General features: G+C 40.2%; 1 protein-coding gene across 1 annotated transcript; it reads left to right on the forward strand.

Moving 5' to 3' along the window:
- On the forward strand, positions 1-26,634 carry AN (NAD(P)-binding Rossmann-fold superfamily protein). The gene is made up of 7 exons (XM_087685400.1): positions 1-1,039; positions 1,186-1,354; positions 1,476-1,606; positions 24,378-25,196; positions 25,323-25,370; positions 25,489-25,605; positions 26,385-26,634. The coding sequence occupies exons 1-7, from the start codon at positions 371-373 to the stop codon at positions 26,460-26,462; spliced, it is 2,031 nt and encodes a 676-aa protein (XP_087541526.1). The 5' UTR covers positions 1-370; the 3' UTR covers positions 26,463-26,634.
- The last annotated feature ends 409 nt before the right edge of the window (positions 26,635-27,043 follow it).

Below are 27,043 nucleotides of genomic sequence, written 5' to 3' on the forward strand. Positions count from 1 at the left end.
ACAATACAAATTGTATAGCCTCTCTAGCACGCTCTCTCTCGAAGCCGACCGGAGGCCAATCGCTGTCACGTCTCGATGGCTGGTTCTCTCACATGTCCGATTCCATCCATGACAACGATCTTTCGTTCTATTCCAGAGAGAGACGCTGCAACCGTTCAGACAAGCACGGAGGAACAGGGCACAACTCTCAACTCGCTTTTCTGCACCGACCGAGACAGTATCTGGCGTGCTGATGCGGGAGCTCGCTCATATCAGTTCTGAACCGTTGCAGAGGTTTCGCTGATTGTCTTTCAAGTAAAGGAATCGATCACCTGCAGGACCTGTAGCATTCCATGGTAATGGTTTGCCAACAACTCAGGCTTTTGTCATAATGACAAAAATTGAGACAGGGTCTCGGAAGAGCGGAGAGGTTGGTTCACTATCCACCCGGGTAGCTGATCTGTCCATCCCAAATGTGAAGGAGTTTTCTGCTCTTCTACGGGAGAAAGACATCTCAGCAGCAGCAGCTCTTCCATTGATTGTTGCTCTCAATTGCTTAGAAGACTACCATTTGGAAGAAGAGGCACTTGCTGGTGTTGCTCAACTCCAGCATGTAGGCCTTGCACAGATCTCTGATGGGCGAATTGAGACTGCGATTGCTGTCCTTTTACATTCACTTACGTTTCTGCCTCGAGCTGCCCAGCGCCGCCTGCAGCCATGGCAACTGATATTGTGCCTTGGATCTGTTGATAAGGGTGCAGATTCTTCACTTGCCAATGATTTAGGACTTCATCTTCTTCACGTGGATACTGGACGGGCAGAGGAAATTGCAGACACAGTAATGGCACTTGTGCTGGGGATGCTTCGCCATACTCACATACTTGCGGAACAGGGCATTGCAAGTGCAGGTTGGCTTGGCACTATACAACCTACCTGCCGAGGGATGAGACGATGCAGAGGGCTGGTTTTGGGAATTGTTGGTAGATCGGCGTCTGCTTGTGCTTTGGCTTCTAGGATCCTAGCTTTCAAAATGAAGGTTCTCTATTTTGAGGTAGAAGAGGTATGTGCACATCTACTTTTGGGAATTGTGAGGCTCTTGAGCATGGAGGTGAATTATGCCAAATGGAATCAACTTGATCTTGTCAGCATCAGTCTGTATTTTCATCATCTAGTTGGAAGCATGAATGGTTTAGCATCACATTGCAGGCAAAGGGTGGAATATTGCAAGGACGCTTAAACTTCCCAGCAGCTGCAAAAAAGGTTGAGAGCTTAACAGAGCTTCTGGCCGCCAGTGATGTGGTGTCTCTTCATTGTTCTCTGACAGCAGAAACTGTTCAGTTAATCAACGTAGAGACACTTCAGCACATCAAACCAGGCATGGGAAACATTTTAATTTGAATGCAAGTTATTCTTTGATCAAGTGGAGGTAAAAGAAACATGCAATGTAGTGGGGTTTCAGGGCATAACTCAATCTCTACAGTGGTTACTTTTGTCAGGAGCTTTCCTAGTGAATACCAGCAGCAGCCACTTGCTTGATGACTGCGCTTTGAAGCAAGCTTTGATTGATGGAACTGTTGCAGGGTGTGCTCTGGATGGTGTTGAAGGGCCTCAATGGCTTGAAGCTTGGGTAAGATGTCTCTCATTCTGGAGGATTGGAACTGTGAAAATTTTCTCATCTGTTGTCTTGTCTTAGTTTTGTGATTCTATGGACCTCCTCACCTGACCTTCTTTAGGGTATCAGCTCTTTACTGTTCATGTTTTCCAGAGTGTCTTCCTTGATGTTCCTATGTATTCAGCTGATTGAACAGCGAGATTACAGTTTCAACATGCATGTCTTTTCAGTCATTCATGTGAGTGTTCTCTGTTAACAGGTTTTATGTTCCCAGCTCCTGATAGGAATGTTTTTTGCATTTTGCCGAGGGATTACAATGGTTAGCATAGGTTCACTGCAACCTATTCAAATGCTTGGCCAACAATTGCTCAAACATGGTTAGTACCTGGTCAAACAGATCAACACACAGTTGAATCTGTTCCAAGGTGCTGCACAAACTGGTTTAGGATGAATTTGCAGGCTGAAATACCTCAACTCTCACTAGAATCCTTTGGGCTATGGACAATCATGAAGGGGTTTTGGTTCTCTAATATTAGTGTGAATACTGCAAATACTGAATGGGCATTAATGCGATCAACAAGAGCTAAAATAGGGTAAAAGATTAATATCAACACAGATTTGCACCTGATCAGTTACATCTTTAGTAGTGCAATGTATGGGAAGGTGAACTCTACTTTTCTTGTATTGTAGGATGAGCCACATCATTCCTTTACAGTCAACAGATAACCCCTCCCCATGTCATTGGTTTTGCTGCTATTCTTAACTGGCTGCTGGCTGCAATCTGCATTGACTAGTCCCTGTTGCTCTAGCAGGATTCTTGGTGCTGAAGAGCTGTTTGCAGTTTTGTGTTGCTGAAAAGCTGAAAAACAGAGCTTATTCACAGTGTCTCACAACTCGTTGATGAAGCAGGAATTTAAACATGCTATTAGTCAATTTTGGCTGTATGAGAGCCAATATTCATCAAAGTCATCTGGTTTGGAATCCTTGTGTTATGGAGAACGAATCAATCTTCTGATTATGTGCTCTAGGGGCTTGCTTCAAGCTATACAAGGTCCTCTACAGGCCATACACTCCATCGTTCAAATCTTGCAATTTACAAACCCCTCAAGCTGCTCTAGAAATCTCACATTGTTGCTGAAAATTTAAATTTCAGCTTGCAGTTCGCTGCTGTAAACACAGATTTTTTGCGTTTCACAAGTGCCATATGACAATGACGGGACACCCACAACTCTCTTCTTGCAGGTGTTGCTGATTCTCTCCTTTCAGACCTTCCTACAGCAAAACTCAGCAGCCTTTGTGTGTTTGCAGGTTGTATAAAGATGTCTTATCACCGGTCCCAATGCTTTGATGACTCACATGAGGAGTCTATTCTTATTCCGTCTGAGAGGCAGTGCGATATCACGAAGATGGGAGGCCCTAGTTGCATTCATGTGTTTTGATGGAAGACGTAGCTCATTCTAGAGCATGCATTTCTTTTTCAGCTGGTTAAGGTGTGTTCATACTGGCTGGTTACTTTCCAGCATAGTTGCATTCGTACTACGTACGGGCTAGTTCGTTCCGTATGGTTCGTACCATTTCGTACCAAAAAATAGGTTATTTTTGGCCTTTGAAGACTAGACCATACAGTATCTTCCAGCTCCTAAGCCTTATGTTTATATCATAATTCCGAGTCTCTCTCACACACACACACACACACACACTCTCTCTCTCTCTCTCTCTCTCTCTCTCTCGCGTCTCACACACACGAAAGAATGAAGAGCTTGTTTGTCCATCCATCCATATACACTCCTATTTGTCTTCTAGTAGTGCATTGCGCATGTTGTGCATGAGGTTTTTCCTTCTTATCCTCATGTATTCATCCTATTAACTCAAGTGACATTGCTATTTTAGCTTAAACATTTGCTCTATTATATATAATCCAAAGTAACCAAGTTTTTGTTTTTGTTTCGTACTAATATTGTACCATACCTTATAAAATCATAAGGTACCAATTAGTACCGTATTTAATCGTATCGTAGTGTACCGTACCTTTCGTACCTAACAACCCTGCTTTCTAGTTGAGTGCATTTCTTTTCCAGTGGTTTTTGGCTGCATTCACACCACAAGATGAGGGCGATCAGCATTTTTTATTGGCGATTGCATTTCCTGCAGCATTTATTGCAGGTCGGCCTGCATTTATAGTCGTTTTCAGCAGTTGCCAGCTTTGGGGATTTTCAGCTATATTTAGCTGCTCCTCATATTTGGCTGGTCGTTCTTCTTTTAGGCAAGTACACACACATGTAGGTTGCTGCATTCTTCTGTGTCTTTGGCAAGGACTCACCATTATTGTCATAGGTGCTATCATCATTATTCAGCTTGACTCGATGCCTTCAGTGATGCCTTGGGCTCGTAGTTTCCATGCGTTTCGGAAACGGGAATTTCGGAAACTGGAAGAAATGAAGTCTCAGAGTTTTGGCCATTTGAAATTTTGGTGGAAACGGTGTTTTGGAGAAAACCAATAAATTATGATTAAATATACACATATATACATATACTAAGTATACTAGAGACTAGAGTCACTGCCTGAACAATCTTAACTTTTAGCACAAAAATCCAACTTCCGAGACCCATGATTTAAATTTCACAAATCACATTGCGCAGCAATTTCACATAGTTATTAATTTCGCAAGTTGCAAATCACAAGATTGAAGAAATCTTAAATCACCCAAAATAACTTACAATATTTTGAAACAAAAATGTAACATACTAACATCATAACATCTGTCATCCAAGAATCATGATCAGAAATTAAAAGTTAAAAGTCAAGTTCATCATTCATGAGACTCATCACTCGTCACTCATGATAATATGAGTAGTCATCGGTGACAGATCATAGTGCAATCTAGATTCTAGAATCTAGATACATCTAACATCAACAAAAGCCAATTTAAAGACTCAAGAGTCAAGACTATAAGATATAGCAATGATCATATGATATACCATGTGAGTCGTGACATGTCTCAAGAGTCAAATATAAAAGTAAGATAATAGATCTATGAGATCTCAAAGAACTGATAACTTCAAAGTTCAAACAACGGCCATTGGTCAGTCATGGGAAAAAACATAAGCAACTGACAATTGTCAACAATGCTCAACATCAACTATAAAATCAAGGCTCAATGCTCAAGCATCTGTAGCAACATCATCTAAGCCAATAGAGGTGTTGTCATCTTGATTCTGCTCTGGCTCATCGCTATCCACCTCAACGGATGAGCTAGAACTACCAGAAGCCCCTGAATTTGCTAGAGCAAGTGAAGTGCTAGCTCCATCTATGGCTCTCTGATGTTATGAAGCAGTCGTGTTGCGTGTGGTACGGCTTGGGGCTATCATCTCCTGGTAGAGCATGGTATATATGTCTTGCTACTCTGGAGTGATGTTTGGAACAAATCTAATCTTCTCTGTGTTGATCTTGTCAATATTTACGTGTGTTTATTTGACATAGAGATTTAAAAAAGTTATCATCTTTAGATTCTAGAATTGGCATTCAAGAGTCAAACTTCAAAGACCATAAGCTATTAGCAAAATATAAATGTAATCACTTGCGTAGACTCGGGATGAATATCGTTTTTCTCAAGTAGTTGGAGGTTACAATGGCAAAAGACCAACCTCTCTAACTGAGCAGTGGTAAGTTTATTCCTTTTCTTTGTATGGAAAAGGGCCCAAGTACTCCAATTTCTCTCACAAGGGCCTGAGCTACAATCTTGTGAGAGAACCCGTATAGCAATGTGTTTCTATAAATCATCATTCAAATAGAAACACAAACGGAGCCATAAGAATTTAAGATTGAACTTTCAAGAATCAAACTATGCAGTGAATGCCAGTGATAATAAATTACAAATATGTAATTATGTATAATTATTAAAAGAAATGTTAGGGTTGCAAATTACCAATGTGGGCGCACAATTTCCATACTTTCCTCACCATGAGACAGGTTGAAGTTGAGTCTCTCTCAACTTCGCAGTCTCTCTACCAAAATGCAAGCTCTCATTGCGGAATGTCAAAAGATCATCCTCAATCCTTTAAAGCATTGACACATCGCCACCTGTCACCTTTGTCATATACTCCATGAATCCCTCCTCTAGCTCTTCACACTCACTCTACTCATCATCTCGCCAAAGAGGATGCAAGACATGGGCCACTGCATGAATTGGTCTATGAAACCAATTCCATCTCCTCTCCCACACAGCTACGATTTGAGTAGCCCTTAAGATGTCAACATTGAAGAAATGTCAATTCAAGTCTTAAGAATAGTTATTCAAATTTCAAAATTCACACATATAATCTCGATTTGTAAAATAACGACTCAAGAGTTACTTACTTGTCCGAGGGCAAAAAGTTATATATTTTTTTGAGCCTCTCCTATCTTATCCATATACTCATAAAGAAGACCCATAGTGCTACCCTTCATATTGGTAATGCGTAGCATTGTGTAGATAGGATTGAGAGTTCTCACCATAGCCTCCACATCTTTCCACCAAGTATCATTCATGACATTGCACTGAAATGCCATGGTCTTTGGTATGTTACTCTCATAACCTTATATGAGGGGTCAGGTGGATCTAAAAAGTGGAAATGTATTTATTGTGCCATGGTGAAAATAGGAAGTGTCACTAGGGTCAAAGACCATCTTGTTTATGTGCCAAGAAGAGACACAGCTCCATGTGCAAATGTATCAAGAGATGTGAAGCTCTCTCTTGATTTATGAAGGAGGCAACAGCTTGGTCTTCCGACAGTTGGTGCAGAACATGACCAAGACTTAGCCACAACTTAGCAACAAGAGGGTAGTACAAGTGTGGTTGGACCGTCAAAGAGAAGTAGGGCTGCATCAAATCCTGTTGCAAGTGTATCCGCTTCAGTCTCGGTCTCTGATTCACGTGCAATGAGGACTCCTTTGCCTCAGCCTGATGTTTCAAGTGCTCCTAGAGGTTCATTACAGAGGGCTAGCATACATGCTGCTATGCAAAAGCAAGCCATAGCTGAGGCAATTCGAGAGTTGATGAGATTGTTCATTAGATGTGCTATTCCCTTCCATGTGGCTAAAACAAAGCAATGGAGGCGAACCATAAAAGCCATTAGCCACATTGGATGTGAATGGGAGGGCCCATCCTCAGAGGCACTATGCACACGGGAGCTCAAGAAGGAAAAGGCATGCATTGAGGTTCAATTAGAGCCATTGAAAGATGCATGGAAGAAGTATGGGTGCACTGTTTTGTGTAATGGATGGTCCGACGCTCGTAGGAGAAATGTGTATAATGTCATGGTCTCATGTTGTAAGGGCACTATGTTTGTGAAGCCCATTGATCCCTCTTTGCTAGGCCTTGTAGTGACAAGTGCATTTATATGGCAGCATTTGCAGGATGTCATCTTGAAAATCAGGCCTGAATATGTTGTGCAGGTTGTGACCGATAATGGAAGCAATTGTGTCTCCATGGGCAGCATGTTAGAGGAGGAGTTTCCAAGCATTGTATGGACACCATGTGCTTCTCATTCCATTGATCTTTTGATTGAGGATATAGACGAAGTTCAATGGGTGTAGGCTATATTTAGCATGGCCACAAGTATGGTCAATTTTGTGAGGAGGAGGCCCAAGGTTCTTACCATATTTTGCTCATTTAGCCACCTTGAGCTCGTAAAACCCTCCACCACCAGATTTGCCTACATCTTCATTGTGCTTGAGAGATTGGTGCGTGTTCACAAGGAGTTGGTGCACATTATATGGTCTGATGAGTTCATACAGTGGGATGAGTATGATTTTCTTGGCTGCAAGCTGTCCAAACATCAAACAAATAACACATAAGGCTGAAATAATGTGCACATGGTTGGCAAGACAAAAATTTTCTTATACCTTGGCTGAAAATTTGCAAAAATTCAGTTCTGAAATCTACATGGGCCATGAAAACAAGCTGAATGTTTACAAACAAATGACACACATAAGGCTAAAATGTGTGCACATAACTGGCAGGACAAAAAATTTCATATATCTTGACTGAAAATTGATTATTGCAGACATTCAGGTCTGAAATCTGCATGAAACAGGCTGAATATTCACAAACAAATGACACAAGGCTGAAATAGTGTGCACACGATTGGTAGGACAAAAAATTTCATATATCTTGGCTGAAAATTGATTATTGCAGACATTCAGGTCTGAAATCTGCATGAAACAGGCTGAATGTTCACAAATAAATGACACACAAGGCTGAAATAGTGCACACAACTAGCAGGACAAAAAATTTCATATATCTTGGCTGAAAATTGCAGACATTCAGGTTTGAAATATACAAGAAAACAAGCTGAATGTTCACAGCTGAAGGTTATCTTTCGAGAAGAGAGCTTTCAGCGTAACTGAGTGACCACGGGCTGATGTGCAGCAGTTCAGGCACGATTGCTTCAGTTCGAGCAGGTGCAGCAGCAGGAGAGTCCAAAACGAGCAGGGGGAGAGATGAAATATGCAGGCGACTGAGAAACGAAGTCTGTTTTGGGGGTTTTACCTTGCTCGTCCCCTGTCTGGCAGAAATGCCGTTCCCCAGAAATGGAAACGGCCAGAAACGGCCGTCCTGTTTCTGGGCACCAGAAACGCCGTTTTTGGAAACTATGCTTGGGTTGCTTGTAGGGATTGATTAGTCCTCATTGTATTCAGCTTTCTTCTTTGTTATTCTCTTTTTGCTTTCTCTTCTCCTCTCCTTTTCTCTTTGTGTTCACGATTCTCTTTTGTTGCACACTCTGATACATTTTCCTTTGTAGGTCTAGGTAGGTAAGGAGGTAGTCGATGAGCATCCTTTATTCGATATCTTGGCCTCTTTGGGGTGACCCTTTGAGCCTTTCAATGTAAGATGATCACCATCTTTGTAGTCTTGGTAGGCCTATGGGTAGCCAATGTGAACCCTTTGTGTTACGAGGACATGCAAATTTGAGATGCTTTAATCTTATTGATAATATTTGATGAAGTTATGGATCAAATGTGCAAGGTTATTTAGCACATGTGATGCACATGGCAATTATTTCATGGTAACAGGCCAAGGATCGCGAGGATGCAGTGGGTGTCGAAGGCAAAAGTTGTGATAAGTCGTGCCAACCGTGCTTGGGGACTAGTTGGTGTCAATTTTAACCCTAGGATAGTTATTTGGCCAATAAGTGTTGGTGGTGATACTAGGGACTAGCATTAATTAATTAATTAATGCAAGTCTAAGGGTCAGCAGAGGTTGGGGACCACTGAGGTTACAAATGGCCAAGCCAATTTGATTATGGATGGGCACATTTAATTTTGGGTAGGATCGGAAGGACTGAAATTAATATTTAGGATTATTTAATTTTGAAAATTAATTAAATGACTGGATAATGTTGAAAAATGGGGTTAGAAGCCTGTTACTTCGCAAAAATGCCCATGCAAACTAAGAAAACGTTTTTGGGGGCTGGGTGTCTTAGTCCTCTAGTCGATATATATATGAGAGAGAGAGAGAGAGAGAGAGAGAGAGAGAGAGAGAGAGAGCTACTGGTCCATTTTATGATGAGAGAACAACAGTTTGCTGCAGAAGATAGCCATCTGGGGACCTCAGCAGGCAGGGCACAGCAAGGAGTCACCTTCCAGGGGCTCGCAATAGCATTGCTGGTCATGTGACATTATTTTGGAGGTATTTGGCAGTAGGTGACTGGAGCAAGAAACAACAAAATTTAGGGTTTTCTTGTAACGAAAATCAGATTTCTCTCTCATCTTGGCTCTCTCTCACCTTCTCCAACCCATCTTAGCCATTTTGAGTAAATCTTAGACGAATTTGGTGGACAACAGAGATCTCTCTGTTATAAACCCTAAATTTTTGCAAAAATTAGCGTTTGGCAGTCACCTTGGGACCCATGTCAATTGGTGAAGGCATTGTATACTAAATTCAGTGCTTGAAATTTGTGTAATTGTCAGGGAATTCAGATGCTAGCTCATTCATTATAATTTGGGGCAGGATTTGGCCAGTTGGAGGTTCCGTTCGTACAAGTCATGGGTAAAAAATCAAAGGACAATTGGGTTGAATTGATTTTTGATTATTGCTACAGTAAATCTCAGTTTGTACTCATTCCATTAGCAATCAAGTTAAAGAAATATTGAAAGAGGCACCAATTTTGGGGCCAATAAGGTGCTCAATGTCTAAGATTATCAAGGTAATTTATGCATTTCAAGTTTATTCATTTACTGATTGTTGTAATTAAGTACTTAATCAGGGAAGTACCACTCTTTCCAAGAAGGAAGGCTGGTTTCACTTTGTTTAATCCCCGTGGTTGATTTGTGTTGTGATGCATCAGGTTTTATGGGCTTGAGCTATGCTTGCAGTCCCTTTTTTGGTTCCAATTTTGGGCTTGAGAGGGGGTATTGAGCTAAAAAATGTGTTACAAATTGATTAGCTATTCAAAACAAGCCCAAACAGTGTAAATAACCCATAAGTCGAACCCTAATTTGGGAGGATCCACTCATCTATAGATAGATAGGTTGCCCACCACTCAGTCTCATCCCTTGCCTTGCAGGTTTTAGCCATCAACTTTCTCTCTTGTGGTTGTCTAGCCTATCATGATTATTGCCATGCCATCAACAGCCTGTGGTGCCTTGTCCACCATTGTTGCCTAGTGATTCCAATTGCTGGTGACCAGTCTTTGCCCCTCCTAACAGCTACATTTATAGTTTGAACAGGCTGCCTTGCTAACTAGCCGCTTTCAATGATACTGTAGCCTGCGTTGACAGCAGTGCATGTCTAGTTAGCATTGTCTTTACCTTCCTTTGTTGTTGCGGCTTGCCCAACTTTCTATAGGCTTTGACGATTGGTTACCATCATCTTCAAGTGGTTACATTGCTGCATTTACCAATTCCAGCCCTAGAGACTCTTGTGTTTTGGTTTCCAGCTTGCTGCCCTTTCACTTTGAACATCATATTAGCTTCAACTAATAGTTATAGTACTGGGATTGGTCTTCGGTGGATGCCACACTTCGATTATTCCCTCAGTCCACTCCCACAAGAGCCATTGGTTGTTGGACAGCTCTCCCCTTGAGCATCTTGTACACTCTTTCCTTCATTTACAACATGCATTCATTCACTTTAGTGCTCTTTCTTTTCTCTATTTGTGCTTCTTTTGCGTTTTGTATTTTGCAATTTGCATTTTTGTGTTTTGTATTGCATATTTGTGCTTGTGTTTAAGTTCTTTGGGTTTTAGTCGTGGTCGTACTCGTGGTGTTTTCTTTTGCAAAACCCTAGCATATCTCGATACATTGGAAAAAAATTGAGAAGGGGAATACTTGGAAAATATATCCATATGCCAAGATAAGAGACAATACAAGACAATAGTGAGTCAATGCTGAGTAGGCACTAGTACTAGCTCCCTCTCTCCAACAGACCTATAAGTAACAGAGTATACTAATGATTTGTACAAGGAAGTTGCTTGGTAATAAATAGCCCACCATCATAAAAAAGTTTGCCAGTTGCTGGGGCCTAAAGAGTAAACATGTTGGCTAATCAAAATGATAGTTGGCCACAAGCTAGCCCTAAGATTTATTGAGACCCACAAATCATGATTGAAATAAAATGCCTAGTCCACAAATACATGTTGTCATGAGGACATGAAATTTTGAGATGCTTTAATCTTGTTGATAACATTTGATTAAGCTACTAATTAAATGTGCAAGGTTGTTTAACATACGTGATGCACATGGCAGTTATTTCATGGTAATAGACCAAGGACCTTGAGGATGCAGTGGGTGTTAAAGGTAAAAGTTGTAATAAGTTATGCTTGACAAGTACTAGGCAGTATTCGGTGTCAGATTTAGGCCCAGACCAATTTATTGGCCATTAATGTAAGTGTGGTAACATTAGAGACCATACATACATACATTAATTAATTAATGCTAGTCTAAGGGCTAATAACTGCTCAAGAATACTTGGAAGACAAATTGGCCTAGCCAATTTAATTATTAACTGGTGAAATGAATTTTTTGAGCACTAGAATAATTATTAAATTGATTCTCAGAATTAATATTTTGAAAATTAATTTATAAGTTGGATAATGTTGAAAAGTTAGATTAAAAGGCTGCCACTTGGTAAAACTTACTGATGTAAGTGGAAAAAACGTTTTTAGGGACTGGTGGAAGTCTATTATAGCCGTTGTGAGAGAGAAGGAGGTTGTTAGAGAGCAAGGAGAGGTTGTTGATATGATTTGCAGCCACCAGGGATCAATCCTACAGCATGTGACAGCAGTTTGGAGCCCTCTAGGAGTAGATGATAGCAGCCAAGGTTCTTTTGGTATAGATGATAGTATATAGGATAGGGCAATAGTCTTTATGGTGGTCCTAAGCTATAGGTGATTGCTTCCATGGCTGTTTGAGTAGGGCAGCAACAATTTTTTAGGGTTTCTCATGATGAAACTTTGAATTTTCTCTTTATATAGGATTCTCTCTCATCCCCTAGCTATTTCTCAAGTTATCTCAGCATTTTCCAGTTGGGAAGAGATTTCAGTCAATCTCTGAATTAAATCCTAAGTTATAGTAGAAACTAGGGTTTCAACGGTCACCTTGGGATGCGTGCTTAAAATTTAGGTCCTAGAACTTGAATTCTAGTAGCTGAAATTGAGGAATTTTAGGGAGATTCCAGAGGCTAGCCAGCCAGTATAAAATTTGGGACTGAATTTGTCTTTCAAGGAGGAGAGTGAAGGCTATAATCCCCAAGCAAACCAAGGGGCAAATTGGTCTGGAGGCTTGCTGGTCAGTTTTGACAGCAAGAGGCGAGGTTTGGCCTCAGTTTGCCTTATCTTTTTGTCACAATGCGTGATTTATCGCTTTTCATACATTAAACCATGACAGAACAACCTCTATACACTTATGCAACAAAGCAAAACCTAAATGGTGAGGGGGAGGAGGATTTTGTGCAACAGTTTGAGGGCTGAAATAATACAAATTTTGATTACTTTTTCTATGCATAGCATTTAGGAAACTGCCTATTTGGAAATAAGGGATCAAGTAGCACACGGTTCGTCTTGGTGCTAGATTCTTGCAACGAAGCATATACGTATTAGTTGGAATTCATGAAAAGATCGTTTTCGTACTAGCACATAGGCTGACTTCGAAACATAACTGTTTGTGCACGATGAGACATCCACTATTGCATTGATCATACATATGGTATCAACTCCTGGAAATGCATAGCAATTGTTTGAATTATAGGGTGAGGAAACATGGTATCTCTTGGATCTTGTTGGAAAAAAAAAGGAGTCTTGTGCGAATGTGTTTATATGTAAAAGTAGCGCATCGAGGGGCCAATCCCTAAGATGTAGGAGAGTTGCAGTGGGCCACGGCAATCAGTCGATGGGGTGCCTCCTAAAAGAAATACTGCAAGGGGTGCTAGTTTTGGGGCTAATAGGATGTCCAATGTTCAAGATTAAAGTGGTAAAGTGCGCATTTTCAATTTATGTGAATTTTATGCTCGCTATAATTAGTGTTAAATCGGGTTATTTACCATGTTATTTAAGAAGGAAGGTTGGTTTCACATGCTCAGTCTTGTACATGAATTGACTAATTTGCTAATAGAGAGGGGTTTCTACCCTTCATTGGGTATCTTCTAGTTTCACTCTTAGCTTCTTGTCTTCAATATCAACATTCCTTCCCTATTTTACCTACCTTTGCATTGCATATTTATGATCTTTATTAAAGGGTGCTTGGGCAAGTGAACAAATTTTCCCATGAGAGACATTGTCTAATTGGCACCTTGTTATATGTGCATTCTTATTTGCATTGTGTGGCATTACTCTATGGATCTCATTGAGTAGAGCATCCATGAGCATCTTGCTCACATTGGATGTTGAGTAGTCTCCACCTAGGGTTTGGTCACCTCCATACCCCTATATACCTCTTGACCATTACTTCATCATGGATACGTTATATCCTTGTGGGTGATTTTGTACATGCTGTATTTTGTGATTTGTGAGCTAGCCATCCCTTTTTCCCTATAGGCATTGTTTCATTAAAAAAAATTGAAAGAAGAAGAAGAAAGAAGACATTTAAAGTAGTTAAAACATTGCATTTGTAGGTCTTGGTAGGTCGGTGCGCAATTGATGAGCACCCTTTGTGTTGAGCGAAAATAAGCATTACATGCTGAATTAGCCTCTCAAACAACCCCAAAAATGCTTAATTAATGAAAACCCTAAAATTGTGTGTGGTTTGATAGAGTTTCAAAATGGTGTATGATAGGAGGTCCCAAAACTTTCTATAAATAGGTAGGCTGCCCTCCATTTAGCTCAGTCTCGTTTTTGCAGGTCTCAAGCCCTCAAACGAAGCTTACACCCTGTTCGCAGAGGATTTCTCAGCCGAAGTTGTCCATTGCTGGCCCTTGTTTTTAGCCTTCTTCTTGCTGATTCACATTGTTTCTAGCCTGGTGATTGCTGCATTGCCATTGTACAACCTATCCATGTTAGCAAACTTTTGCATTTGCAGGCCCTAACCAGCCATTAGTGACCTCATCCCAGATGTCACCATCAGTCAGTTGCTTGCGTTTACTATGTAGGCTATTGTCACGTCATCTGCTACTTGCGTTTATTGTGCAGGTTGTTGCCACATCATCAATTGAATTTGCATTTGAAGTTTTCTTCTCTCTTTTGTCTATCCAACACTAATCTAGCATTACTGGTTGTTACATTTGTTGTTGTTCGACACTCGGAGGTTATCTTGTTGCATTTCGGGATCCGTCATGAGTGTAATACACTCTCTGCTCATCACTATTGCCTTGATCCTTGAGACATGGGAGTTCCAGGTACAATTTTCATTCCATGCATGGTTTGTTTGTTGCATGAGCATTGTATATTCAATATTTAGTCATTCATTTAGATTTCCATTGTGTTCATTGTGTGTGAGTTATCCTAACCCTAATCATGTTCTATTGAGTTTATGCTTTGTCATATGCTTTCATTTATGTTTTTGTGTTAAAAGTATTTCTTCACATGGTATTAGAGCAAAGTTCTCTTCTACGAAACCTCGGCCTTTGATCTAAAAGCCCTTTGCAAGAAGTAAAAACAATAGGAAGGCAAGATGACTTCAAACACATCTTCACCACATCATCATGATGCTCTCGAGCCTAGCGCATCAAGACACAAGATGGAGAATATTTCACAGCTTGCTTCTTCTTCTGAGATGACTAGAAAGTATTTGGACTACCATGAAGTCCATAGACCATACAAGATCACGAGCCAAATACGATCTTATCCTCATGTATGGAGCTCAACAATAAATTGAAAGTAAATTTGAGTTTTCTCCTTTAGATTCAGTGCACTAGTTTAATGATTTTGGAGGAAGGACGGAAGCTTCACAATAGACTGGCCATCCTGATGTGGAAACTGGTATGGAGTATAAACTATCTTGTCTCTCTAGGACCATTATCTCTATCTTTATCTCTTTCATATTTTTCATATACTTCTCCACCTTCATTCTATGTCAGGTACGCGTATCACTACTTCCCAATCTTTTGAGTTTACTTGCTCTTTTTCCGTAAGATATTGGTGATGCTCATGATGAAGAAACTCTTCATACCAAGTATTGGTTCATAAGCCCCGAAGAGGATAGGTTTTTCGAGTTCCACTCAAGAAAATGTAAGCAAAAGTTGCAAGAATCTTTGTTGAGTGCTCCTTCCTTATCTTTTTCTTCAGCTTTTACATCTCATAGTCAATTTGATTTTGTGAATCATCTTTTTCATCATTTGCATTTAATGGATAAAAGGAACTTGACAGATTTCCCACAACTACACAAATGACAAAGCCATTTAATCTTCCACCCATCCAGTGCACCTTCCTTTCAGTCTCCATTAAGTGCACCTTTTATGTCTTCAGACATCACACGAGGAGTCACCGGTAGGCACGCCCTTTAGAACTTGTCTTTTCCTCAGCTGGGTGGTGTCTCCATGATGGAGGTTCATCCTCCCATCCCCACACTTTTGGGGTTTTCATGGCCTAGGAATGTCACCTAGCCATCATTGAGTGTGGATTAGTTGGTGCCATAGTTTGTTTCCATGGCATTACTTAGTGCACCTTTTGGTCATTTTGCTGTGCCCAGCTGACCGTTGGACATGGCTTATATGTTCTGGTGCCTCCACCTCCACTGACACTTTATGGAAACATGCATGTTCCAGTGACTCCACATCAATCGACACCCATTGGGCATTTTTAGCCTATTCTGGTCTATCCACCTTCCCCTCCTACTATCCCCTTCACCACCACCTCCTTATCCATCTTATTCTACTTATTTGACATGACACCTCATGGTTATTCTTCCTCATTAGCCAAAGATGCCTTTAATGACAAGACTCATTTTAATGGATTGAACTTTACTACTTGGTCAAACTTGATGAGATATATCCTTGACTCATAGAACCTATGGGATCTTGTGCAGGATTTGAAACCCCAACCTGATCCCATACTTGTTCCATACAAGGATGTTCACTCATGGAAAGGTAGGAATGCCTTTGCTATTGTCGAGCTGGTGCAAGGTCTATTACTTGAATTTCATTCACCCCTTCAACATTTTGACTTAGCATCTGAGTGTTGAGTACACTTGATTGACTGCTACGTGGCTCGTCGGACTTGTTGCATCGATTTGGATCATGAGCTTCAAAACTTTAAAATCATTGACTTGTTAACTTGAAAGTCAAGTTGACAGAGTATTGGCACCTTCTTATGGAGTTCTCTATTTGGGAGCTTCTAAGTCCTCAGATGATCAAGTCACATTGTTTCTTAACAAGTTGTTGAGGAAATATTTTCATTTTGTTTGTCAGTTCACTATACCCACATTGTATGAATTTAAGTGTCAACTATTGTGTTACGATCAACTACTTGTTCAATTTCATAATCTGACATGTGTAGAGGGGACTCTTGTTGTTGCTTCTCAGAAGGGGCAGCAAGGGAAGGATAAACAAAAGTAAAATATCACTTAGAATAAGAAACAAACTCCAAGTCAGAGTCAAAATCAATCTAGTGAGGCCCTAGAAAACTCCCAGTCATCTCTCAAACCTAGGTGGCAAAATGTACCAAGGAAAAATTGGTATTGTCAACATTATCACAAGGTTGGCCACTTTGATGACCAATGTCGATCAAAGGCAAGAGACACAATACCAAAAACTAAGACGTAGACCTTCGTCCTTGAGTCGGGCAATCTCTAGCAGGGGAGATAGGTGGTGGCAATTCTCAGCAGGAGCAGTGGTCAGGCCAGCAGACCCACACTGCCATTGTGAGCCATCACAATTGACAATGTTATCAATGCCAGAGGGCTTGTTTGATTGGTCTGGAAAGGCCCACATCATCTCTGTAGAGACATTGGAGGATGCGAGTTTTGTTTGTATGTGCGAGTTGCCTCTTGACGAGGTGATAGCAAAGGCCCACTCGTCACAGTTGAGTACTTCAACTACTTGGATTGTGGACAGTGGAGCTACCTATTATATGAAACCCATTGAGGACATTTTCATTTCTTGAGCCCTTATAGAGCTAGACGAGGTTGAGTTGGGAACAACTCCTCGGTCAAGATTTAGGCTTATGGTTGTGTCAGTTTTACCATTGACTAAGGCTCGGATGGCGCTACGCTAGATGATGTATAATATGCCTCCCAGATTGGGGTAAACTTGTTATCCGTTTATCCACTTTATTGGTTGGGTTGAGCAATCTTTTGCATAATGCCCAGATGCCCAGAGTTGAGGTCTTTGACTCTCATATCGGTTTAGTGATTGCTCACAGTGAGGCACAGTGTACTAGCCTATACTACCTTGACATGGCTTCTTCATTAATTTGTTGGTCCCTCCACTTGAATTTGACTAATAACAGCTTTAGCCTTGTTGAATCCAAGTCTTGGAGTTTCCAATTTTCAGCATACTTTTCGAGGTTGTTGCTAAACCCTAATTTCTGTTGTAGATTAGGGTTTACAGAAGAGAAATCTGAAATTTCTCAGCCTTTGGTGATCTCAATGCTGTTATCTTCGGAGCATGACTATAGAAAGAGTGGAGATGAGAGAGGGTGCTGAGGAGAGAGAAAATTCAGACTTGAATTGCGAAGAACTGAAGAAAATTTGTCATTTGCTATTGCTGCCTTGTCTCAATAGCTTGTAGATGTAAAGAATTGAAGAAAATTAGTCATTTTTTGCTGCTGCCCTGTCTCAACAGCCTGTAGATGCTGTTACTTGTTGTTGATTGGTCTTCTCTTGCTCCTGGCTGCCTCAAACGGTCGGCCAATGGCTGCAAATCAGACCAGCAGTATCTCCTCCCTCTCTCTTGCAGGTTGAATACACTAAAAATGCCTCTCTCCAGCCTCTAAAGAGTTTTTCAAGCTTGCATGGGCATTTTTGACAAGTAGCAAGCTTTCCAAATGGTTTGTTCAGCATTATCTATAATTAAATATTAATTTTTAGTCTTTAAATATTAAAAATTAAGCTAATAATTATTTTGGTGCCATGGAAAATAATCAGATTGGTCAATAATATAATTGGCTAGGCAACTTTCATTCTTGAGTGTCTTGTGTCATCTTTGACTATCAAATTGGCGTTAAGTACCATTAAATGCTACTTCTTTAGTGTTAGCAACAACTGATACTTATGGCCAAATGAATGACCTAGGCCAACAACTAGCACTAGATACCACCAAGTATCTGTGCGGCATAACTTATAGCAACTTTTGCCTTTAACATCCCGTGATTTTCTCGGGTCCGAGACTTGTAAATTTACTCTAACCCTAGTTACACCTCACATGTGCGACATTTACTTAACCATGTGATTAAAAATTAATCCTCTTGTTAAGTGAGGTTTCAAAAATACATGTCCTCATGACAGCCATCTGCTATCTGCTTGGTATATAAGCAATGATTCACTTGACTCCTTTTGGATCCTTGAGATTGCATAAATGTATCAAACTTATGATACTATTCATATGGTGCTTGTTTTAGTTCATACAAGCTTTTGTTGAGTTTACGTACAATCTTTTCCTTTCCCTTTGCAACAAAACCTTTTGATTGTTGCATATATATGTCCTCATGCAGATAACTATGTAAGAAAGCAGCCTTTACATCCATTTGTATGAGCTCCATATCCTCACATGTAACCAAGTCCAATATGGTCCGCAAAGTATTTATCTTGACGATAAGAGAGAATATCTCATCAAAACTAATCCCATGTTTTTGCTTGTAGCCCTTTGCAACAAGCGGTGCTTTGTACTTTAGTGAGGAACAAGAAGTGACCATATTGTAAATCCATTTGCATGGTAGGACTTTCTATCCCTTGGGCAAATGCACCAAATTTCAAGTGTCATTCTTCTTTAGAGATTCCATCTCTGAGAGCATAGCTTTATGCCATTTCTTGCTGCTCTGTTTGTCCGTAGCTTCCTTGAAGTATGATGGTTCACCACAAATCAACAACATAATTTGCACCAGAAAACAAACCTATCCGGCTGTTTTGTATTTCTACTTGATCTACAGACCCAATGATCAGTGTTTGTTGGCTATTCAGCCTGCAAATTTGCATTAATAGCTTGCTATTCAAATGTCCTGCTTGTTCTGGCTGTTCTAACGGCACATTTTCTTGCTGAAACTATGATATATCATGGGCAGTTTCTTGTTGATCAAATTCAGTATCATTCCTTGCATTCATAGGGTCATTTACAACATGTATTTTCTATTACACAACATGCACTTCTTGTTGTCCTATAGGTATCTCTTCTCGGAACACAACCCTTCTGACTTCCTCAGTCTTTTTGCCCTGCTTATGGATACAATATTCTTGGAAGATAACATCATTGCTGTGTACACTTTCCCTTTTCTTGGGATCCCATAATCTATATCCCATTTCATCCTCGTCACCATATTCTAGAAAAATGCATTTACAGGACTTTGGCTCCGATATGTTGCGTTGTTTCTTACGTATGTGAACAAATGCTTCATAGCCAAATACTCTCAAGTGTGCATATGAGGGTGGCTTGCCCGACCACACTTCTTGAGGGACTTCCTTTCCAAAGACCTGTTCAATGATCGATTTATGAAGTGTACGACTGCCATAATAGCTTTTCTTCAAAATCCATGGGATAACGTAGGATGAGATAGCGTGGTACGAACTTTCTCTTGAATAGTACTATTCGTACGCTTTGCAACACCGTTTTGGGCAAATTATAAGGGACATTGAGCTTCTTTTTTATCCCTTTGCTGTCATAAAAGGCCTGAAAGGCTTTTGATACATATTCACCACCATTGTTAGAGCAAAGACATTTTAATGTCTTGTTGGTTATGTTTTCAGCAAGTGCCATGAATTTTTAAAACTTATCTAATGCCTTGTCTTTATGATAGATTGGATAAACCTATACTTCGCATGTGGCATCATCAACAAATCTGATAAAAGTATTTCTTTTTCCCTAGAGACAAGCCTAGTATCTCACATACATTTGAATATACCAACTCTAAGGGTGAAGACTTTAACGAAAGAGACTCTATATGTGACGTTTGAGCATGGTTATCAAATATACAATGATCACAATGGTCAAAATTAGCATACCTCAAACACGGCAAATAATCCAAATGAGAAAGCACTTTCATTCTAGTTGGTCTCATGTGTCCCAATTGGCCATGCCACAAAGATACACTTGGCTGCTCGGTTGTGGCGAGACAACATGGTCACGCATACTGGATACATGTAATGGATACAGAGTGTCACTCTTAGAGTCTCTAGCAACAATCCTAGATTCCTTACATATCTTTCATTTGCCATCCCCCAAAGTGGTGTGATAGCCTTCATCATCTAGCTGCCTTGTGCTTATCAAGCTCTTCTTGAGCTGGGGTACATGCCTCACATTATGCAAGGTGAACATTGAAATATAAGCAATCAGTTGGTTGAAAATAGAGTTAAACTCATTCAAATGTACAGACATAGCTGTACCTTCATATGAAGGTCCATCAATTTCTTCAATCAATAAACCTTGCTTGTTGCACTTTTCTAAGCATATAACTCCTCAAGTCTTTGCTACATATCATAAGCAAAATTCAATTTCTCTATGTTAAATAGTAGAGTGTTTGACACTGAAAGCTCTATGGTAGGGTGTGCAAGCTCATCTAACTTATCCCACTCATCTTGATCCATGGTTGTTGGTTTTATCCCTTATGTCTTAATGGGCTTCACTTGTTTCTCTTGCACCAATACATTATAGCAATGCTTCTACCATATAGCAAAGTTGTGTGCACCCTCAAGCTTCTTAATGTGCAAAGATTGCTGTTATCACTATTGCCAACCATGATTCACAGCCCAAAATTGACTCAAAAGTCAACAAATTTAAGCCTAACAGTCACACAGATGACCAAGGCACAAAATAAGTATCAATCAGCAATGAAAATCAAGTAATTGCAGAAATTTCAGATCTACAAATCAAATTTTAGAGTCACAAAATGTGTGCTACAGCACACCACAAGTTATTGGAGCTGTGCCAAGGTCTAATACGACAAATTGCATAATAAAGACCCAAATTTGACCCACACGGTCAAAAGCCCAAAAATTTCTCTGCTGAAATTGTAATCCAAATTTACCAAAATTTTACAAATTTTGCAAAAGTCCTAAATTTTCTCGAGGTCCAATGTTGCTCAATTTGCATAGAAATTGTACTGCAAGTGCATATCAAGATCAAATTTGACACAACTTTGTAGATTTTGCAAAAGCCCCAAATTGCACAGGGTTCAATGTGTCAAAATTTCAGGAAATTGTATTTATCATTATGCGATGTTGTGTAAATTTCGCAAATTTTACTCAGTCGAATAAAATCTCCAAGCATACATTGGAAGCCCCAAATTCTAGGAGTAAATGCATGCACAATCTTTGAGATTCTTCAATTTGTGCTTTACCCGTGCATGACAACCCACAAAATTTTCCAAAAGATGAACCTTTGAAAAAAAACATGATTTTTATCAAGGAAAAAAAAAAGTGAATTGTCGAGCTGCTCTAGGAGTGACTTGCGTTGAATTGGAAACTATCGCCTAACTGCCGACCTGTTGCGTGTTACTTGCGCTAGACCTGTGCCAACCAGAAAACTGTCGCATAATTTGTGACCTGTGTTTGGCTTGTGGATTGCTCTTGGTGACTTGCGGCCTGCGACCTGCGCCTTGCGTGACTTGCAACCTGCACCTCAGATAGTTGTGTGGGATGAGTTGACACAGCTCGAACGGACTCCGAGAAGTGTGCTCGTGATAACCAATTCTTTGATACCCGTTTAAAGTGCTTGATATGCAGTTGAGGTGCAATGTTTGGCGATGGTGATGGCAAATCACCGTGTCCCTTTATTCCCAATAGGAGATCAGAGGATCTCATTTGTACTCCATCCATTTGCAATAAAAGTTAAAGAAATACCACAAGGGGTGCCAATTTTGGGTCCAACAGGGTATCCAATGTCTAAGATTAAAATGGTAAAGTGTGCATTTTCAGTTTATGTGAATTTAATGCTTGCTGTAATTAGTGCTTAATCAAGTTATTTACCACCCTATCCGATGAGGAAGGCTGGTTTCATATGATGCCAAATAGTAGGTAGTAGTAGCGCCTATCTCTTGGACAGGATGATGATGATGATGATGATGAGGCAGCGACCATGGTGATGGACATAGCTGATCACGGTGGCAAAAACTAGGCAAATGATGATAGATTGGAAGGGATAAAGAATGGTCTACCCCATGGTCCTTATTTATAGAACTATTTTGGACTTTTATCCTACCAAAACTTCAAGATTTTTTGGTTTGAAATCTTAATTTAATGAGTTTGTTTTAGAGGTTGTACAAGAGCTGAATAAATTGGCCAACAATTTGAGGACAAATTTTGAGCCAATTTTTCATAGTTTAAGAATGGCCCATCCAATGGTCCCCATTTATAGAACTATTTATGACTTTTATCCTACCAAAACTCTAGATTTTCGGTTTGCAATCTTAATTTAATGATTTTCCTTTTGAGGCTGTATGAGAGCTGAATAAATCAGGCAACAATTTTTGGGTTACTTTTTAAGCTCATGTTTTGTAGCTTAATAGAGTTGATGACCTTAGTGATAGTGCATGAGTCATGAGATATTAAAGATGATACAAGGAAAAGTCTCAACCTGCACCATGCATTCATGCATATGTGTTTATTAAGAGATTCTTGACGCTTTTCTTTGTGGGCAATCTTTGAGATGTGGATATTGCCTGTACGTTTCTTCCTTGGGCAAAGTTAAGCTTTCAAGTGATGACAAGGCAATAATCCTAATCATGAGTGATGTTGGGAGCTGAATTTTTGGATAGGTCAGTATGTTTGAGTTTTGTAGGTGTAGAGTATCCACTCAAGCATTTACTTTATGCTGCTTTATAAAATAGTGGTAGGTACTTGGAGAATCCTAAAAGCACAGAACTCAATCATGCAGCTATTTTAAACTCTCTTTAAAGTTGACATCATAAGAGTCAAGTTTATTCAGAAAGCTGTTGTGTCAAAAAAGAGCTATGAAACCAGAATTTGGGGGCTGAAACTTCTGTTCAAGGCCATCAAGAGGCAGCCTGATCCATTTAAAAGATGGAACCTTCTGTTGTTTTACTAATTTAGACTGCTCAAGCCTTTGCTGCTCAAAGATGATGAAGCTATCCAACATGTTTCCCAAATAGAGCAAGATCATCTTGTTGCCATCGCCATCATCAAATAACTTTCTACCCTATTTTTCTTTGGCAGACAAGGCTGCCACTAGTTGTTTTTGTCAAGCAAGCCTGTACACATTGTGGCTGATTTTGGTATCAATTTTGTTGGGTGAGCTTGTCCAAATTTGTTCATCAGGCAAGGCTGATCTGCTCCAGTTACCACCTTTATTACATTTTACTTCTTTGCAGATCTCTTCTAGAAGCTGTCTAGGTGCTGAATTCTGCATTCTCAGCGATCTGGGGTTGTGTTTGACTGATTTGTTTTGAGGATTTAGGATTTGTAGGTGTCCTCAGTGATGACATTGATTTACTTGAGGAAAAGCTTTCCAGGGAACATTATCTCCATCAGATTCTTTTCTCTTTCACTGTTTGCATTGTTGAAAATTTGGCAGAAAGCTTACCAGCATCTTACAAGAGACTTGAGGGGAAGATTGTTCTCTCTTTTATGTGAGGGTGCCTGGTGTGGGCCTGTTCCAGCTCAGTGCCTTGTTTCTGTCTCTTTTGTCCAAATCTTTTCTGTCAGTTCTTTGTATCGATGATAAAGTTGTATTGACTGCAAGAGTTCCCCCAAGTCATCTTTTTGGAGCAGACTTTTTGCATCCTGCCAGGCGATCCATCAAGCATCTCAGCTTACTCTCTTTCACATGAAAATGCCCACAATCACAGTACCTTGAACATGAGCTCTTGGCCTCTTATCTGAAGTGTAATTCTTCATTGGCAGTCAATGTTGTGAAGGTCTAGAAAGTGCGTTGCGCAGAAGCAAGTTCTTCTTACACTAAGAGGATGATAGTTACTCAAAAAAGGCGACGGCAGATTGTTGATAATAATAGTCTTGTTAAGGTTTTGGAGTGGTTGCTGTTCTTCTCAAGTTTTCTGAAAGATTGAGAGTAAAGTGATCAGAGTCATAGCACCTAAAAATTGGAAACCTAACTTCCAACTGTACTTGTTATCTACTTTCAGTGTGTGGGCTTCTATTGGAGTAGGTATTCAGTCTAGGAAAAAGGCACACACCATGATTGTCAAGAAATCTCTTTTGTAGCTACTGCCTCATTGTTGGACTTTCAGCTCCTTATATATGAACTTACATGCAGGTCAGAGAAATGCCAAATGTTTTAATTTTGCCTCGAAGTGCTGATTACAGTGAGGAAGTCTGGATGGAGATCCGTGCAAAAGCTGTCACAATTCTGCGTTCCTTTTTGCTGGATGGAGTTATTCCTAGTAGTGCTGTCTCTGATGAAGAGGATGATGATCTAGATTATGCATGGCAAGAAGAGAGGCAAGACAAACAAGAAACTAAGGATGCGATTTTGTGGGCTACTGAATCAAAACCTCTATTGGGGGATAGTCACTGTGGACAACAACTCTGGCAGAAACAAATGTATTTCAATACACCTGATCCTCGCGTTCAAGATGATGGTATCACTCAACCTTCTGGTCAGCATGACAGTAGGAGCCATGTAAAAGGTCCAGGCAAAAGAAGTAAGAAGCGTCAAGGTCGGCGCAAGTCACAAAAGAGTGCAGACTCTTTAGCAACAGAAAGGGAGACAAACTGGCTGCCATTGCAGCGAGATGACCACACATTGAGTTTCAGTGGCAGGGATCAAGTGCTCAGTGCAAGCTCCCGTTTCGCATCACCTGATGATTCCAAAACAAAAAGAGATTCTGATTATGCTTTTCCTGGTGAGGCCACCAATAATGGACAAGGTTCAACAGGTTTCAGCAAGGGGATATTTGGCCAAGCAGTTGATCTTCTAAAGGAGGGTTACGTTGTGGCTTTACGAGCAGAAGATGGGTCTGGTTTTTATGTAGCACGGCAACGGGGCCCAGGGCGTGGATGGTGGTTGGATAGAATGTCTAATGTTACTCCTCGTGATCCTGCAGCTCAGTTTCTGATTGTGATGCGAAACAGGGTAATTCAAGTTTGCAGTTCCCATTTTTCCATTTTGTACAACTCTTTGTCAAGATGACATACTGCAATCTAGGACCGTGAAGGATACATGAATCTACCCTGTGCTGTCTCTGTTTACTTTCGCTAGGAACGCATTGGCTTGCGATCACTTGCAGCTGGAGGAAAGCTTTTACAGGTAATAATTGATTTGATGCCTTCTTTCGGAGTTGTATAAGGGACTATACTTTTTGCATTCTCTTTACCTAAGCTGAAAGACCTCAAATTTAAAATGAAGTGGATCCTTAATATTTCAGGTGAATAAAAAGCTGGAGCTTGTTTTTGTAAACCATACCTTTGATGTTTGGGAGAGCTGGGTCCTTGCAGGTGCAGTCTTAGAGGACTGTAGATTAACCAACAGCAAATTCCGCAATGTAGGTTTTTTTTGTTTTTTTTCCCCTTATTCTTCTTCCTTTACTGAAACATATTATGATGCTCTCTCTCTCTCTCTCTCTCTCTCTCTCTCTCTCTCTCTCTCTCTCTATGACAAGGTTCAGTCCTAGTTGATACTCTCTGCGAAAAAATATAAGCAGTCTTTATTAGTAGTTGAATTACTCAGTCGACACGTCTTTCCCCTTGGTCTTTTCACAGTGAGATCAAGTGCTGATTAATCAGAAACCAGTCAAAGAACGGAAAATAGAAACCATTCTCCATATAACTGACGTGCATTCATGGAAGGTTAGAAGGTCCGTTGGCAGGTGATAATGTATTCAACGCAGGTCATTGCCAGTTGTTTGCATCTGGAGCGTTTTGATATTCCACTTTAGGCCATTGTTAGTTGCTTGGATCTAGAGAACATTTGAGAAAGCTCCTCACAACCACTAAATATAGTAAAGATATAGTGCATCGGCCCAAGTACAACTGTTCACTGACATGTGCGTCAATTGGCCGTAGGATTATGAAGGTCAAAATAGTTTAGTTATCAGTTCAAACACATTTCTTGGCTATTCTCATCCCAAGTGCTTTCAGTTTAAAGATGATGTAAATGAAGAGGGCCATGTGCTGGGTGGGTCCTGTCTATATGATTGCTTATGAAAGAATAGAACATGAATGCATCACTGTTTTCTTCAGGTTCTCTGAAGTGTAGCGAGACTTCACAGTTGTAATTTTGTATCTATATTTAAGTGTTTCAATGTCTTGGTTTTGTGTGCAGGTTTCGCTTGATGTTGCAATAGAGATACTTGCAGTGTTAGGAGAAGAGGATGGGGTTGCGCGCTGGTTGAATCAATAGTGGGCATGTTTTCATTTAAGTTTCAAGGATGTCATGAATCTTGGTCACTCAAGCTTTCAAGCGTCATCAAATGGCATTTCGGGCAGAAAATCTATTCGTTTTCACTTGAGGCCAAAATATGTATTTTGTACTAGCAGTTTTGTTTTAATGAAGACTGGATCTGTTATCTAGCCACCTTTATGCTCTTCATTTATTCCTTCATTTTGTGCAGATTTCTTCATGTGAATATAGATTCCTATTCTGTATCCGTCCTTCAAGGTATTACTGAATTCTGTCGCAATGAAGCTCTGAAAGAAATTTAAATCTCTGAAATTCACACACTCGCGAATGGGTTTATGAATGGGGAGGATGACAGAATCTGTGGTTATGGGATTTGGCCAACCGGATTGAAAGATGATTAGCATAGGTGGGTGTGGTGTGAGGTAAGATATGAAGAGTGCGGTGAGGTTGTGTGATGAGACATTCAAGTTGCAGTAGCTTTTTGGAAGTTTGATCGGACATGCCAAGTCTTTCACGATGTTCTGACGTGTGTTCTGTGCATCTAATGCATCAAAGATTTTGTATCCCTCGAGCTAAGAGCT

This window comes from Lygodium microphyllum, chromosome 9 (genome assembly GCF_053477565.2).
Source record: "Lygodium microphyllum isolate KBCC chromosome 9, Lygodium_microphyllum_v1.1.10, whole genome shotgun sequence".
NCBI lineage: Eukaryota > Viridiplantae > Streptophyta > Polypodiopsida > Schizaeales > Lygodiaceae > Lygodium > Lygodium microphyllum.